Here is a 13,430-nt window from a genome sequence, read left to right on the forward strand (position 1 = left end):
TCACACATACATGTCTCTGTCTGCGGATGGGCTTGGGCGGGGGAGGGGGGGGGGGGGGTGACTACACGCAGGCAGTAGGTATAATCCTCCAGAGTTCCCCTACATGCTCCGCTCCATCATACTACCTGCCTTCACTGTAGCTGTCCTTCTCTGTCACTGTCTTTTTCCGCCATCATCGTTCTCTGTGTGGCATCGTCCCTTTCTCTCCTGTCTCCCAGCCTGACCCGAACCCTGTGGGTCATGCTTACCCGTTTATCCTTATGTCTGTTTTCTCTAGATCCTGGCCCTTGCTTGCTTATATGTTTTCTCTCCCCTTTTTATTTCGTTATTTTTCTCTAGTTAGAGGTCCCTTTAGTCTGAGGAGCACTTCCTTAATTCCCCAGCAGGGGGCAGTGCTTCCAGCCTCAGTCACAGGTCCAGGAAGTATTGTGAAGCGGAACGTGTAGAGGGCTGAATCTGGGAGTGGCGGGTCACACTTCTCTCGCTGGCGAGCTCCCATTCTAGCATTATCTTCTCATATACAGTATATACTATTTCTAGTATACTTTATGGTACAATATATTCTCTCCTAGTACATGTTAAAAGACTGAAAGATGAAAGACTCCATTGTTAGGTAATCACATAGTCCCTGTGCAGTAGGTCCTCATTACCACCTCACAGGTCCTGTACTAGACCTCATCTATCAACATCTAAAAACACAGATCCATTCACCTCTATAATGGTTGGGAAAATAAAGTAAAGTAAGATCTTAGCTCCCATCCCTATAAATATCCCTGGCTCTGTCATAGGGGTCTACATCAGGTTTGTTATTATCATGGGTACAAATGAGAGACCCATTGCAAGGATCATTTAAGATCAGTGATCAATAAGCACATATCTCATCTCACAATTGAACTGAGGTGAAACTAAAAGATAAAAAGATAAATTCCACTGAATATACGTTGGCCATGTGATTGTGAGGCATATCATTCACCAAAGGCATGCCCTCAAAGCTGCTCACACAATTGGTCCAGGATCCGTGGTCATTGGCTAGACGGCTTCAATATCGTTTGTTCTCATTATTTATGCTCCACCCAACCCCTACAGGCTTCAGCGCCCCCTATCTGTCGGTGTACAGTGAGAACGCAGTGGACGTGTTTGATGTGAACAGCATGGAGTGGATCCAGACCATCCCGCTGAAGAAGGTCTGTGTTGCTATCAGTAGTATTCATTCAATGTACTCAATGCACAGGTTTCACACAGGCTGTGGCATGCCATAGGTTACGCACAGGTGGACAGTGCAGACAGAAGATACTGTACAGACACACAATATGGCTGATGACCAGTAGATGGCAATAGTCTGGTCTAGCCCCTATACTGTATGTAATGTATGTAATACATACATTTAAAGGTCATTACAACCCTACATGTGAATGTGTGTGTGTGTGTGTGTGTGTGTGTGTGTGTGTGTGTGTGTGTGTGTGTGTGTGTGTGTGTGTGTGTGTGTATGTGTTGTTTTCAGGCCCGACCTTTGAACATAGACGGATCGCTGAACTTGTTGGGTTGGGAGACCGTGCGACTGGTCTACTTCAGAAACAAAATGGCTGGTAGGAGTCTCACATTACAGTCTCTTGAGAATAAGATTTAGGATGGTTCAGTGAGACTGAGACTGATTGTCCTATGAGTGCAAGTTGATGAACATGATTAAAAGGAAAATGACACAATTCAGTGCTGCAGTGAATGATAATGGATTAGGAATGATCTGTATCGTGTAAAGATTATGTGGCTCACATACTCAAAAGCTTACATGATCAGCATAAGATTACTATGGACAGAGTGTGGCTTTAGCTGGTGTTTTATGTACAGTTGTGGTATGACGTTTAAATGTTTGCATGCATGGATGCCTATTTGGTATGTGTGATATGTATACTTGATATGTGTACAGTTAGTGTGCAAAATTTTTACATGTTTAATCTCTGTCTCACATTCTCTCTCTCTGTCTCACATTCTCTCTCTCTCTGTCTCTCTCTCTGTGTGTTTGTAGAGGGGGATGAACTGGTGGTGCCGGAGGTCCGTGAGAACAGTAGGAAGCAGATGGTGCGGAGCATGAACAACAAGAGACGCTTCTCCTTCAGAGTGCCTGAGGAGGAGAGGTTACAGCAGAGGAGGTACACTCACACACACACACACACACACACACACACACACATATACACGCACATATACACGCATACTCTCACTCTCTCACACACAGACACAAAATGTATGTATGTATTTATGTGCATATTCATCAAAAGTGCTTGGATGCATGTAATATAGGTTTCAATAGTAATCAAAGTGACACATACACAAATAACAGTCTTAGTTAAAGGCTGCATGCATATGTTTCAGTACAGTTACAGTAACACAGTACAAAAATCAAGCATTTCACACACATAGAGAGAGCTTTCCTTTGATACGGTATGTGTTTCCCTGGTTCCTGCAGAGAGATGCTGCGAGACCCAGAGATGAGGAGCAAGCTCATCTCCAACCCCACCAACTTCAACCACGTGGCCCACATGGGCCCAGGAGACGGCATGCATGTTCTCATGGACCTGCCCATGGTAACGTGTGCGCGCACACACACACACACACACACACACACACACACACACACACACACACACACACACACACACACACACACACACACAGAACCGGTTCAAGGAACGAAAACCAAAACCAAAAACGAACGGAATTTTTTTACGAGAAACGGAAACGAAAACAAAATGGTCTTCAACTGTTGCGGAACAGAAACGTTATTCTGAAATCCACAAAACCGGTTAATAACGTTTTTTTTCGTTCTCTATATATTTTATAAAATTTCACAAAAGCATATCCTAAGTGTTCTACTTGTTTGATTGTAGACGGATAGCCTAATAATTTGATTTCTGCAGTTTGAAAAAAAAAAAACGAATAAATGAACCTTTGGTCCAAATGTGTATATTTTGTCTTGCTGTTGTAATGTAACCTATCCGTCTGCCACTTCGGATCTTAGGCCAGCTCGTAGCGTAGGCTACTGAAACTGATTTGGAAATTGTTTGTAGCCTATGCGTAATAGCCTATTTTGCCTGTCCACGCCTTGTCGTTTTAAAGTCGGGATTTGAAATGTTTGTGCAATTATAGCCTATTCTATGTAGAAGAGTTAAACGGGAAATTTGAGATAGGCCTTGTCAGCAACAGACAGGTTCGTTTATAAACAGGGTTGGAATTATAGCGCAAGCCTTTGAAGATCTCCATATGGATAAAACTTAGGCTACAACCAGGTAAGGAGTTTAGCACGTATCCAGAAATATTTTTGAGAAGAAATTATTTATAGGCATAGGTTAGGCCTACAGTAAGTCTGTAGGCTATGGGATGGATAGCCCATCTGAATGTTTTTGGATGCCACCTGTGATTTATTATTTTTGGGCATAGCTACGGTATATTCTAAATCAAGGGGGAAATAATGAGTACGTCTATTCTAAGGTAAAGTCCACAAAATTAGACTTGATAGGCCCGCCAAACACTGCCGGAACTTTAAGAACGAACGATATTTTGCGTTCCGAACCGGTTCAGGACCGATATGTTGGTGGCGGAACGCATGCAAGAACGAAAACGTTAAACATATGCCTACCTGAACCATTCGGAACGGAACTTTTGAAAAATAATTTAGTTTTCAAGCCCTGTACACACACACATACACATACACATATACTGTACACACACATACACACACACACACACACACACACACACACATACACACACACATATATACATACACACACACACACACACACACACACACACACATAAACACACACACACACATATACATACACACACACACACACACACACACACACACACACACACACACACACTGTATATACACACACACAACCACACACACACATTTTTATACACACACACACACACACACACACACACACACACACACACACACACACACACAGACACACAGACAGACAGACACACACACACTTATCTAATCCTTTGAACATTCATTGCGAGTGATACTATACTAACTGCTGATTCAGCCAGAAGTCACCTTGAGAGGGAAAATGCTTCCATCAGAAATCCCACTCTTATCTCATGTGTGTGTGTGTGTGTGTGTGTGTGTGTGTGTGATGTGTCTAATCAGCAGAATGTGCGGGGTCACGAGAACCGGGGTGCATTCAGCGGTTCCGTCAGCATCCCCTCCATCAACAAGAACCGTGGAGAACCGGGTCGATCCATGAGTGCCAGCAGTGGGCTGGGCATACGTGAGTTCCCCTCCAGAACCCTCAGAACCCCCATCACACAGACTAGACTTTAGTCTAATTGTTTAGAAAGTCTAGAACGTTTGTGATGACACTCACAAGTAGCGCCCATTGCAATAGCAAAGCAAAAAAACGACGAGCAAATGTTTGTCCATTTTTGTCCTGTCTACACATTTTGACTTTTGTTGCCATTATCTCTCTCTTGCTCTTTCTTTATTTCTCCATTGCTCTATTTTTCCCACTCTCCCTCCATTTCCTCTACATTCTTCCTCTGACCTTTCTCATTCTATCTCCCCCTCTCTCTCTCTCTCTCCCTTCCTTTCTCTCTCTCTCCCTCCCTCTCCCTCTCTCTCTCTCTCTCTCTCGCTCGCTCTCTCTCTCCCTCTCTCTCCCTCTCCCCCTCTCTCTCTCTCTATCTCTCTCTCCTCCCCCCCCCCCCCCCCCCTCTCTCTCTCTCTCTCTGTGTCCAGGCTCTAACTCTCAGAACGGTAATGCCCTGAGGCGGGAGTTCTCTGGTAGCAGCTACAGCTCCAAGCGCCAGACCATGACCTCGCCGTCCGAGAGCTCGCTGTCTTCTGGAGGGGGCATGGATGTGGGGGACGCACCCCTCTCACAGTTTGACCGTGAGGTGAGTGCAGGAAGACAGCAGAGCATATCTGTCTTTCTCTCTCTCTCTCTCTCTCTCTCTCTCTCTCTGTGTCTTTCTCTCCCTCCCTCTCTCTCTCTTTCTCTCTCTCTCGCTTTCTTTTTCTCTCTCTCTCTCTCTCATGTTCTTCTTTAGCACAAACTCTCCAAAGCAGTTTATAAATTCTACTTAGAAAACCTTTGAAACAGCCAAATCAGAGATAACAAGGGAGGTGTCAGCCTCTAGAGGGGATGTTGAAGCGATTACTTTGTATTATTACACGGCTCTTCACAAGGCAAGTAGAACGATCCATTGACTTGAATGGGATTTCCCAAAGTTCTAGCGGTCATTATTTCCGAGGGAAGGACCTGGAACTTCATTCAAAAGTGAAAGCAGACGGTTGATCAGCTGTGTTCTCCGCTGCGCGTAGGGGTCCGGTTCGCCCTGTCGGGACTTATTCCCAATAATGACCGGCGTTCTATACATTATCCCTTACGTATTAGTGGTGCAGTATAACATTTGCATTGTTAAAGATTTCCTCATCAGAACACGCACGCCCAGAGACGATCTCTGAAGAGAGCAAGGGCTTGTTCAGTCGCTGACTGGCTCTCCCATTCATCTCAGGCTACTTTAATCTGACCTGTGATGGACATATTCGATTCACTCCGCTGCCACTGTGTACAGTACTCATGAATGTGATTCTCCAAACTGTCCACCTGTATTCCACCTCCACCCATTCCTCTCCCCATCTGACCCTCAGGAATGACGTCTTTTGCCCCCAACCACTCTCTTGGTAGACCTGCGGTATCCAGAGCAACACTTGACTTTAGGTCGTAGGCAGGTTATAACTGGTCATGATTTGCTGCGCTGAACTTTACATAAACCAACATTATGGTAATGGGGACATTCTGATCAATATGACAAAATAGAACTCTCTGTACTGTCACATGGTAACCTTTGTTTGCAGAAGTTCTTATGGGTTTCAGTGACTCTGTTTTCCCATCTGAACAAGGAAGTGTTTTTTTTTTTTGCGGAGCAGTACGTTTTAATTGTTGTCGCTATTTGGCAATACTATGAGAGACAATGGTCAGCATTAAGCTGTTGGTTAGGTTTATGACACATCTGAGGGGCAGCACTTCTGGCCATTCTTGAAAGACTTTGTGGCAACCAACCCTCGCTTGAAGAGCACCTCATCAGTGACAGGAATCACTTCCTGTCTCACCTACGACTGCCTTGTCATTCCCACACAACCTCGCTACATTCACGCCCTGACACCTCCGCGCCACCCTCCCCATATCTCCTGACCAGCCTCCTACAGTACGTCACCTGGACTGCTCTCCTCCTCCGACCCTTTCTCTCCTATCAGCTCCACTCTGGCTGTGTTGCCTGGCCTTTATTCTCCATGTCATTGCCAGAAACCTGGGCTGAGGTCTGACCCTTGATCCCTTCCACGACCCACCCAAATCCTGCTCCCAGGATGCACCTTGCTCTCTAGCCTCCCACCCCCCCACACCCCCCACATCACCCTTCCATCTCAGTGGTCCCAGCTCCGAATGAGCCTCCTCCCTTCTCCCAAGCATGTGGAGTCCCACGCCACACCACACCGCACCACCACCCATCCCCGTCCCTCCTCCCACCACCACCACCACCACCTCCGCTGTATATGTCAGCTGAAAGTGTTAACTCTCCTCTTCAGTGGCAGACCGTATCGCCTTCTGAGAAGACCCCCGATCTGAAAAGGGCTTTAAGGACCTTGCTTAGTAAGATGAAGGTAAAGTCAACACGCATACACACACACACGTCAAACACACTTCCAAAGTCTCCCCCATTGCCTGCCTTGGCCTTCCAATCCCTCGTTGTGGTCCATCGCAAAGCCCTCAGTTCATCCCCACCATGTCTTCCCCAGTGACCACAGGCTCATTGGCTGGTAGGCCTTTGACTCCATGGCTGGCTGGCTTGCTTGTTGGCTGGTCACACATACACATACACACACACACACACACACATTTTCACACCACCTGTGGCTCTGATGTGGGTTTGTGTTTGGAATGGCAAGCTTCCCATCCACAGTCTGCATTCCCTTGCTCCCATCTCAATCCCACTGGCTTCTCCAGATGCCCATCAGAGACTCCAACTAGTAGGATTGCTCGAGGAGTGCTGATAGGTTGCGCTGTAGAGTAGTGATGGATATAGAGGGGCAGCTTTCCTTCAGTGTTGTGGACTTTGCATGTGTCTCCATACACATGTGTATACACATAGCACACACACACACACACACACACACACACACACACACACACACACACACACACACACACACACACACACACAGTGAATGTATGTTGCCTATATCACTTTACAGAAATAGCTACTTGTTGTGTGTGCTTGTGTGTACTTGTGTGTGTGTGTGTGTGTGTGTGTGTGTGTGTGTGCGCTATCCTTGTGTAATCCAGATGATTTGTAAGCAAGCATGTCTATGTACCCTGATTCTACATGTTCCTTCAACACATTGAGATTTTCTCCAAAAGTAGCATGACACTGCAACATGTATTTTTTGGTGTCAAAACAATGCACAAATATTGTCTCTAGACCATAAACAATGTACGACTAAAGCTGTAGTAAAATAGTGCTTCCCAATATTCCTGTGAAAATGTTTGTCTGTTTTTGATTTAATCAATTTACATTTAGATAGATAGATAGATAGATAGATAGATAGATACTTTATTGATCCCCAGGGGAAATTTCCCTTCCAATGTAACAAAGGAACAACAAAATATTCAAATAATCACAGAAATATTGGTATCACAGAGCATTATGGTACACCTAAAATCTGATTTTGACAACAAAAACAATATGTTGCAACTTCTAAATGGGCAAGAAATGTGCTATATTGTTTATTATCTAACTTTAAATAAAGGAAGTTAAGGATACATACTTACATTTGGGTAAAGCTCCCAGAACTGAAATTGCTGCATATGTCTGTAAAATGTGCTTAAGTGATTTAAGGGACAGTCTGGCCATTTAACTGACAGGGGCAAATGCACAAAAAAACAAAAACAAATGCAGCAATGTTGAAAAGCCTTGATGTAGCAAAAACAGTGAGCATTCATCGCCCTCCGTTCAGTTGTGTGTGGATTTCTTTTTGACAAGAGCATGTCAGCTGGAAATGTGAAAATGTATTCAGCTGTTGCTACCTGGAGAAGTGCATGAACAGATGAAGGCCATGCCACGCACCACCACATTGCTCCCCTAATGAAATGAGGCAGACATTTCACGCTTCACTGGTGCCCTCTCTGTCTGCTGTGTGTATTGGGATTCTATTAAGTTTGAGAACCCGATTTTTCAACTCTTGATCAGCCATAAACAAACAGGATCTAGCCAACCAAACTGTCCTGGAATGTAGACTTCAGGAGTTCCGGAACCTTCTCTGTGTCATTATTTTGGAGTCTCCTGCTTCTTTCATTTCCTCCCTGTCCTCCTCTCTCTCCATCTGTGTCATCTCAACATTGGTCCCTAAACGTGTTTTTCTTCCTCCTCCTCCTCCTCCTCTTCCTCCAGGACTCGGACTCTCCGCGTCACTCCACTGCCTCCAACAGCTCCACCTTCAGCAGCCCGCCAAGCCCCGCCTCCCCGCACAAGACCAAGTCCCTCTCCTTAGAGAGCACAGACCGCACCGCCTGGGACACATGAGGGGACGCGCTTCTGGACACCCCCCTACCCCACATCCCATAATAACCCTTCCCCACCTTTCTCTCTCTCTCTCTCCACAGAACTCCTTCCCATCCACTGTCCTTCCTGCCCTCATCCTTGTTGTGTACTTGGCCAATAGCACTCCAAGCTCTGCCCTCTGTCTTAAAGGCGCTTAACAGACCACTCCCCCACCCCCGCCATGCCACGCCACCCCCAGTAGGGAGAGGCCACTGTTATTATGCTATGAGTGTGTATGTGTATCGAAATTGACGCATTTGTGTGTGTGTGTGTGTGTGTGTGAGAGAGAGTGTGTGTTTGTGCAAGGAAAAAATAGTTCCCCTGCCCCTCTTTCTACAGACCTGCTTTGTAACTGGAACTGAGACAGAGATGAAATTGAATCACATATTTGGTGGTCTTGAACTTAAGTCCCTTGGCTACCAACAGGACAACGAAGCCCATTGTTGGAGACTGGGAGATTTTACACTCTGTGACTGGTATCTGTACATAATATCATTTGGGGGGTGAACTCCTTATTTATTACTCCGCGTGAGACTCCACAAAATGAAACGACAGCAATCAGCACCTACCCCCCCAACACCCCTTTGGCCTGTGATTTGCAGACTGAACCAAACTGGCCAAAGTAAAAGGGGGTTTCACTGTTAATGCAACACAAATGCCACCTCATCTCATTCTATCTCCTCAGCACAGGGGTGTGTGCAAGTACGACGCCTTTGTTTCATCAGCAAGAGAAAAAAAGCTTAAACTGCCTAATATGGACTGACACTTACTTACCCATAGCAACTACATAGACAGACACAATGCACACATGCAATGCATTTACCCACAGTCTGCTGTCTTCCTGCTATAGAACCTTAGGGATGCTATGGACGATGCCTGTCAAGTTATCGAACATAATGACCACTCCTACTTTTATGCGAGTCAATCTCCTTCCTATAGTTTTAGACCAATCAGCACAGCCCTTTGCATCACGGACACGCCCACATATCCAGTGATGTACATACATTAAAAAGTAGAGTATAATATATGATAAGAAAATAATATAGAACAGCGGGAAAAAACAATGAGAGGGAATGACACTCATTCTGTTCTTGAGAATATCCAGAGAAGAGGAATCACTCAAGGCTGTCTTTTAAAACCACTTTCTCTGTTTTTGTTTGATGCATCTTCTGTTTCGTTTTTTTCTTTCGCATTTTAGAATTGTTTTTATTTAATTCTCAGACTGGTGGAGTGTTTTTTTTTTTTCTCTGTCAAGTCGCGGAGGAAAACCATTTAATTATGCATTACAGTTTACAATGTTTCCGAATGTTTACCTTCCACTTGCACGTACTGTCAGTTCATTGGCTCCTCCACTTCAGACGCTAAACTTTCCTCTCAGCGGTTGTTACTGATATTACCGAATGTGCATCGCCTTCCACATGTGCTAGACTAGAATGACATTGTGCACAAGTAAGACATCTTGATGTTTCACCTTGTCAACAGTTTTGGAAACTAGGAAAATTATTACGTGACCACACAAAAAGTTATCTATGATTGTTTGATTAGTTTGGAATTGCCACAGAATTATAAAAGACACTTGGGGAAAAAACATTATGTAAAACCAACTGCTCACTGTGGGAATTTTTTGACTGTTGTCACGACCACTGCAGATGCATTGTAAAGGCTTGGTGTACTTGAATTTTTTGACAGGAATGCCCATCGGTATTTGTCAGACCTTAACAGAAGGACTAGTTTGACCTATGTTTAAATGATGGGACCTAGCTATATTCACGACTACAGAGATACTCCAGTTTGAAGAGAATGAAGAGGGGCTTTGGAATGTACCACTTTTGTTGTTCATAACAACCCTCTGTATTCGAATATTTTACCAAGACGACCAATGTGAATTTACATTCCTTAAACCCATTGCTACAGACAACAGACCAAACTCTCCAAGAAATGACTTTCTTTCATAAACTTGAAGTTACCTGAGGAGTTCTCTTATATAGGTTTGTTTTCATCCATTGAGTTGTGTTTTTATCCACTTTTAAACAATGTCTTGTAATTACATCAACAATGCTAATCTGGAAAAGAGGGTTATGGAAGTACTGTCAGTGAAGATTGTAATCCTGTGATTTCTAAATGGGACTATCACACAAATTTTAAAAACTGCACAATCATTATCATCTCAGTTTGAAATGACTGTAATGCCCCTTTCACTCCATATAACAGTCATGATGTTATTGTTATTATTTGTACTCTTGGGTATAGATATGCCCACGTTTACCCTACCCTGCCCACGTATATAGAATTTGTTGAATGTGAAGAGATGAGCTCTTGCATACATGGAAGGTATGGAGAAAAGGCAAGTCTTTGACTAGCACCCTTCTCAGGTTAGTCTGACCTCCACTAACACTAGTATGTCTGAGTACTTCTGAGGGACAGCTGTGTTTGACCAAAATGACAGCATCTGGAAGTCTTATTAAAGTGGCACCCTATTAGAGCTTTTTTAAAAAGGCTCCCGGGCCATCACTGACTAGAGGGATTTGCTTTGGAAGAGGACATAGTAGACATTTTAGAGGGGATTGTTCTGAAGAGAAATTGCCTTTGAAATTTCAGTTTGTCTTCGCTCACTCACCTTTTTTTAAGGAATTACCTTGTAATAAGTTGTACAGTTTTTTTGCATGTCATAGGTGTAATCATTTCTTGGGGTTCGGTTTTGTTATACTGTTACGCAAAATTAAATTCACTCACATGATGAGCTTTGGGCAAGGTTCTATGAGGGTTGTCCAACACAGGTAGATTTATTCTTCTTTTTTTTGTTTTGCACAGAGATATTTAAGGTGGGAGGTCAACTGAATAATGTATGAAACTGGCCGCCACATGTTTGTGGAGAAATGATTATATTAACCTGACTCCGATGTAATTCAATAAAAGCGGAGGGATATTAAAGATGTGGATCCAGTTGTTGTTCTTGATGTTTACCATGTTTGTGCTTTCATTTAATACAGCAGGAAGGAAATCCTCCTCGTCACACTTAAAAAATCATGGTTTATTACAAATTTCACATTTGCCCAGAAAACAAAAACAGAACATTTACATCTATACACATTCAATGCAACTATTTGAAAACAGTGCTAAACTTCTCCCTACTTTTTTTTTAAAGTACTTACTACTAAGAGGAAGGGCATAGAAGTATTCAAATGAAAGGTGTCCTATTTCAAGGACTCGGCCCTGAAAAAACTCTGAACACTATCTATGCTACAGTTCCATAAATGAAGGGTTGTTTGGAATTCCGCTCTACTTGCAGCTTTGAGACAGCAATTTTGACCCTTGAAATGCTAGTTCACAAAATCCAATTAAGACAACGCATTAAACAACACATGCCCCATTGTTTTGCAAGGAGGCTCGCCACAAGCACACATGAACCATTTTTAGTTGGAAGTGCAACGGAAAACAAACACGTCCCACGCAGCAGAGGCCAACTAGCACCCGCACGTGTGTTAGAACCTGCAAATAAACAGCTAGAGGGCAGGAGAGTGTAGTAGAGGTCAAACTTTGGATCCAAATAAAGGTCTCCACACCAACATGTGTTCCTGTTAGCCACTCCAGGGTGGCCTGTCTGCGTTTCCTCCTCAGTGCTCTGTATAATACAGTACGTGTAGAATTGGTGTAACTTGCAAAAAAGCACCGTACCTCATGCCCAGCACATTAACACTACACCTAAACCCTGAGCTGTAGTCTGACTAGAGAAAGCTGAAGCACTGAAGAGTCATCCTGCGATCACAACACCTCTCTCTATCTCTCTCTCTCTCTCTCTTTCTCTCTGTCTCTTTCTCGCGCTCTCTGGATGGGCATAAACTCACATTCCTTCTGTAATCATATTAAGTACCATCCCGTATCTCTGCTTTGCACCGACTATAAAATCCCACTGTGCCTTCCTCAGTCACTTTGGGTTTTTTGCAAGCCTACATCCCACCCTGTTTCCCAAGTTTTGATAGGAAAGAGGAGAACTTTGGAGAAAATGTGGGCTGAGGATTCTGAGCCCAGTATCCAAATGTCCATGTTCACATTTAAGTCACTTGCTCATTCTTCTCCCATCTTGAAGAGAATGATCTTTCGCTACTCAGGCCGTGGCCCCGTCCTCCTCGACAACTCGATGGATACCGTTGCCAGGGGTGCTCTGGATGTGATGCTGAGTGGTGATGCTGAGGTCCCGCGTGCTGCCGTGCCGGGACTGGCTCTCCAGCCGCTGGGTGCTGCCGTGCCGGGACTGGCTCTCCAGGCGGGTGGTGCTGCAGTGACGTGACTGGTCGATGAGACGGGGCATGCTGCCATACGGCAGTCGCTCCTCTGGGCTGCGGAAACTGGTGGCTGTGACCCTGATCACACACACAAATACACAGACATGTGCAATGTTTAGTACCGGTACTCTGGAACTATGCACATTCTTTTGTTGTCAGTAGGTGTCAAACTGATAAATATGAGTGAGTAAATATGGGCAGTGAGACAATCATACGGTCATACACGGTTCTTTGCTGAACTGCGCTATACTATGCTATACACATCCACAGTGTTATTTTTGTACTATAGACTATAGATCTATATTCTAGGTTCTATTGGTTTGTACCGTGTTATTGAACAGTGTGTACACGAGTGTGTTGCATTGCTCTGTTCTGTGTGTAGGCCTGTATATATGCTGATGATGTTATACTGTTCTCCTACCTGCCGTCTCTGGCCCGTCGCTGGCTGCCGGGGTGGCTGCTGGCCTTGCTGCGGACGCTCCCCGCCCGGCTGGTGCTGCCACTGGCCGGCTCGTCCAGCATGGCCAAGTG

General features: G+C 44.5%; 2 protein-coding genes across 11 annotated transcripts in view; one reads left to right on the plus strand and one right to left on the minus strand.

The window, feature by feature from the left end:
* The window catches only part of cdc42bpab (CDC42 binding protein kinase alpha (DMPK-like) b), a 67,643-nt gene extending 56,096 nt beyond the window's left edge, over positions 1–11,547 (plus strand). For 4 of the 7 annotated variants that reach the window (XM_042096340.1, XM_042096344.1, XM_042096341.1 and 1 more), the window contains 8 exons: positions 1,087–1,184; positions 1,502–1,586; positions 2,024–2,147; positions 2,465–2,582; positions 4,166–4,286; positions 4,754–4,911; positions 6,605–6,679; positions 8,467–11,547. In XM_042096340.1, coding sequence (XP_041952274.1) covers positions 1,087–1,184; positions 1,502–1,586; positions 2,024–2,147; positions 2,465–2,582; positions 4,166–4,286; positions 4,754–4,911; positions 6,605–6,679; positions 8,467–8,598 — 911 coding nt within the window. In that variant the 3' untranslated portion in view covers positions 8,599–11,547. The remainder of the gene's footprint in view (positions 1–1,086; positions 1,185–1,501; positions 1,587–2,023; positions 2,148–2,464; positions 2,583–4,165; positions 4,287–4,753; positions 4,912–6,604; positions 6,680–8,466) is intronic. The other 3 variants (XM_042096342.1, XM_042096345.1, XM_042096346.1) reach the window with 3 other exon arrangements.
* fzd3a (frizzled class receptor 3a) overlaps positions 8,585–13,430 on the minus strand; it is a 24,216-nt gene continuing 19,370 nt past the window's right edge. For 3 of the 4 annotated variants that reach the window (XM_042096357.1, XM_042096358.1, XM_042096356.1), the window contains 2 exons: positions 13,321–13,430; positions 11,627–12,977 (listed from right to left, as the gene is read on the minus strand). The exon at positions 13,321–13,430 is cut by the window's right edge. In XM_042096357.1, the coding sequence (XP_041952291.1) occupies positions 12,722–12,977; positions 13,321–13,430 (366 nt within the window). In that variant the 3' untranslated portion in view covers positions 11,627–12,721. Of the gene's footprint in view, positions 8,671–11,626; positions 12,978–13,320 lie in introns of those variants that run through there. The other variant, XR_006032563.1, reaches the window with a different exon arrangement.

The sequence above is a fragment of the Alosa sapidissima genome, chromosome 6 (assembly GCF_018492685.1).
Source record: "Alosa sapidissima isolate fAloSap1 chromosome 6, fAloSap1.pri, whole genome shotgun sequence".
NCBI lineage: Eukaryota > Metazoa > Chordata > Actinopteri > Clupeiformes > Clupeidae > Alosa > Alosa sapidissima.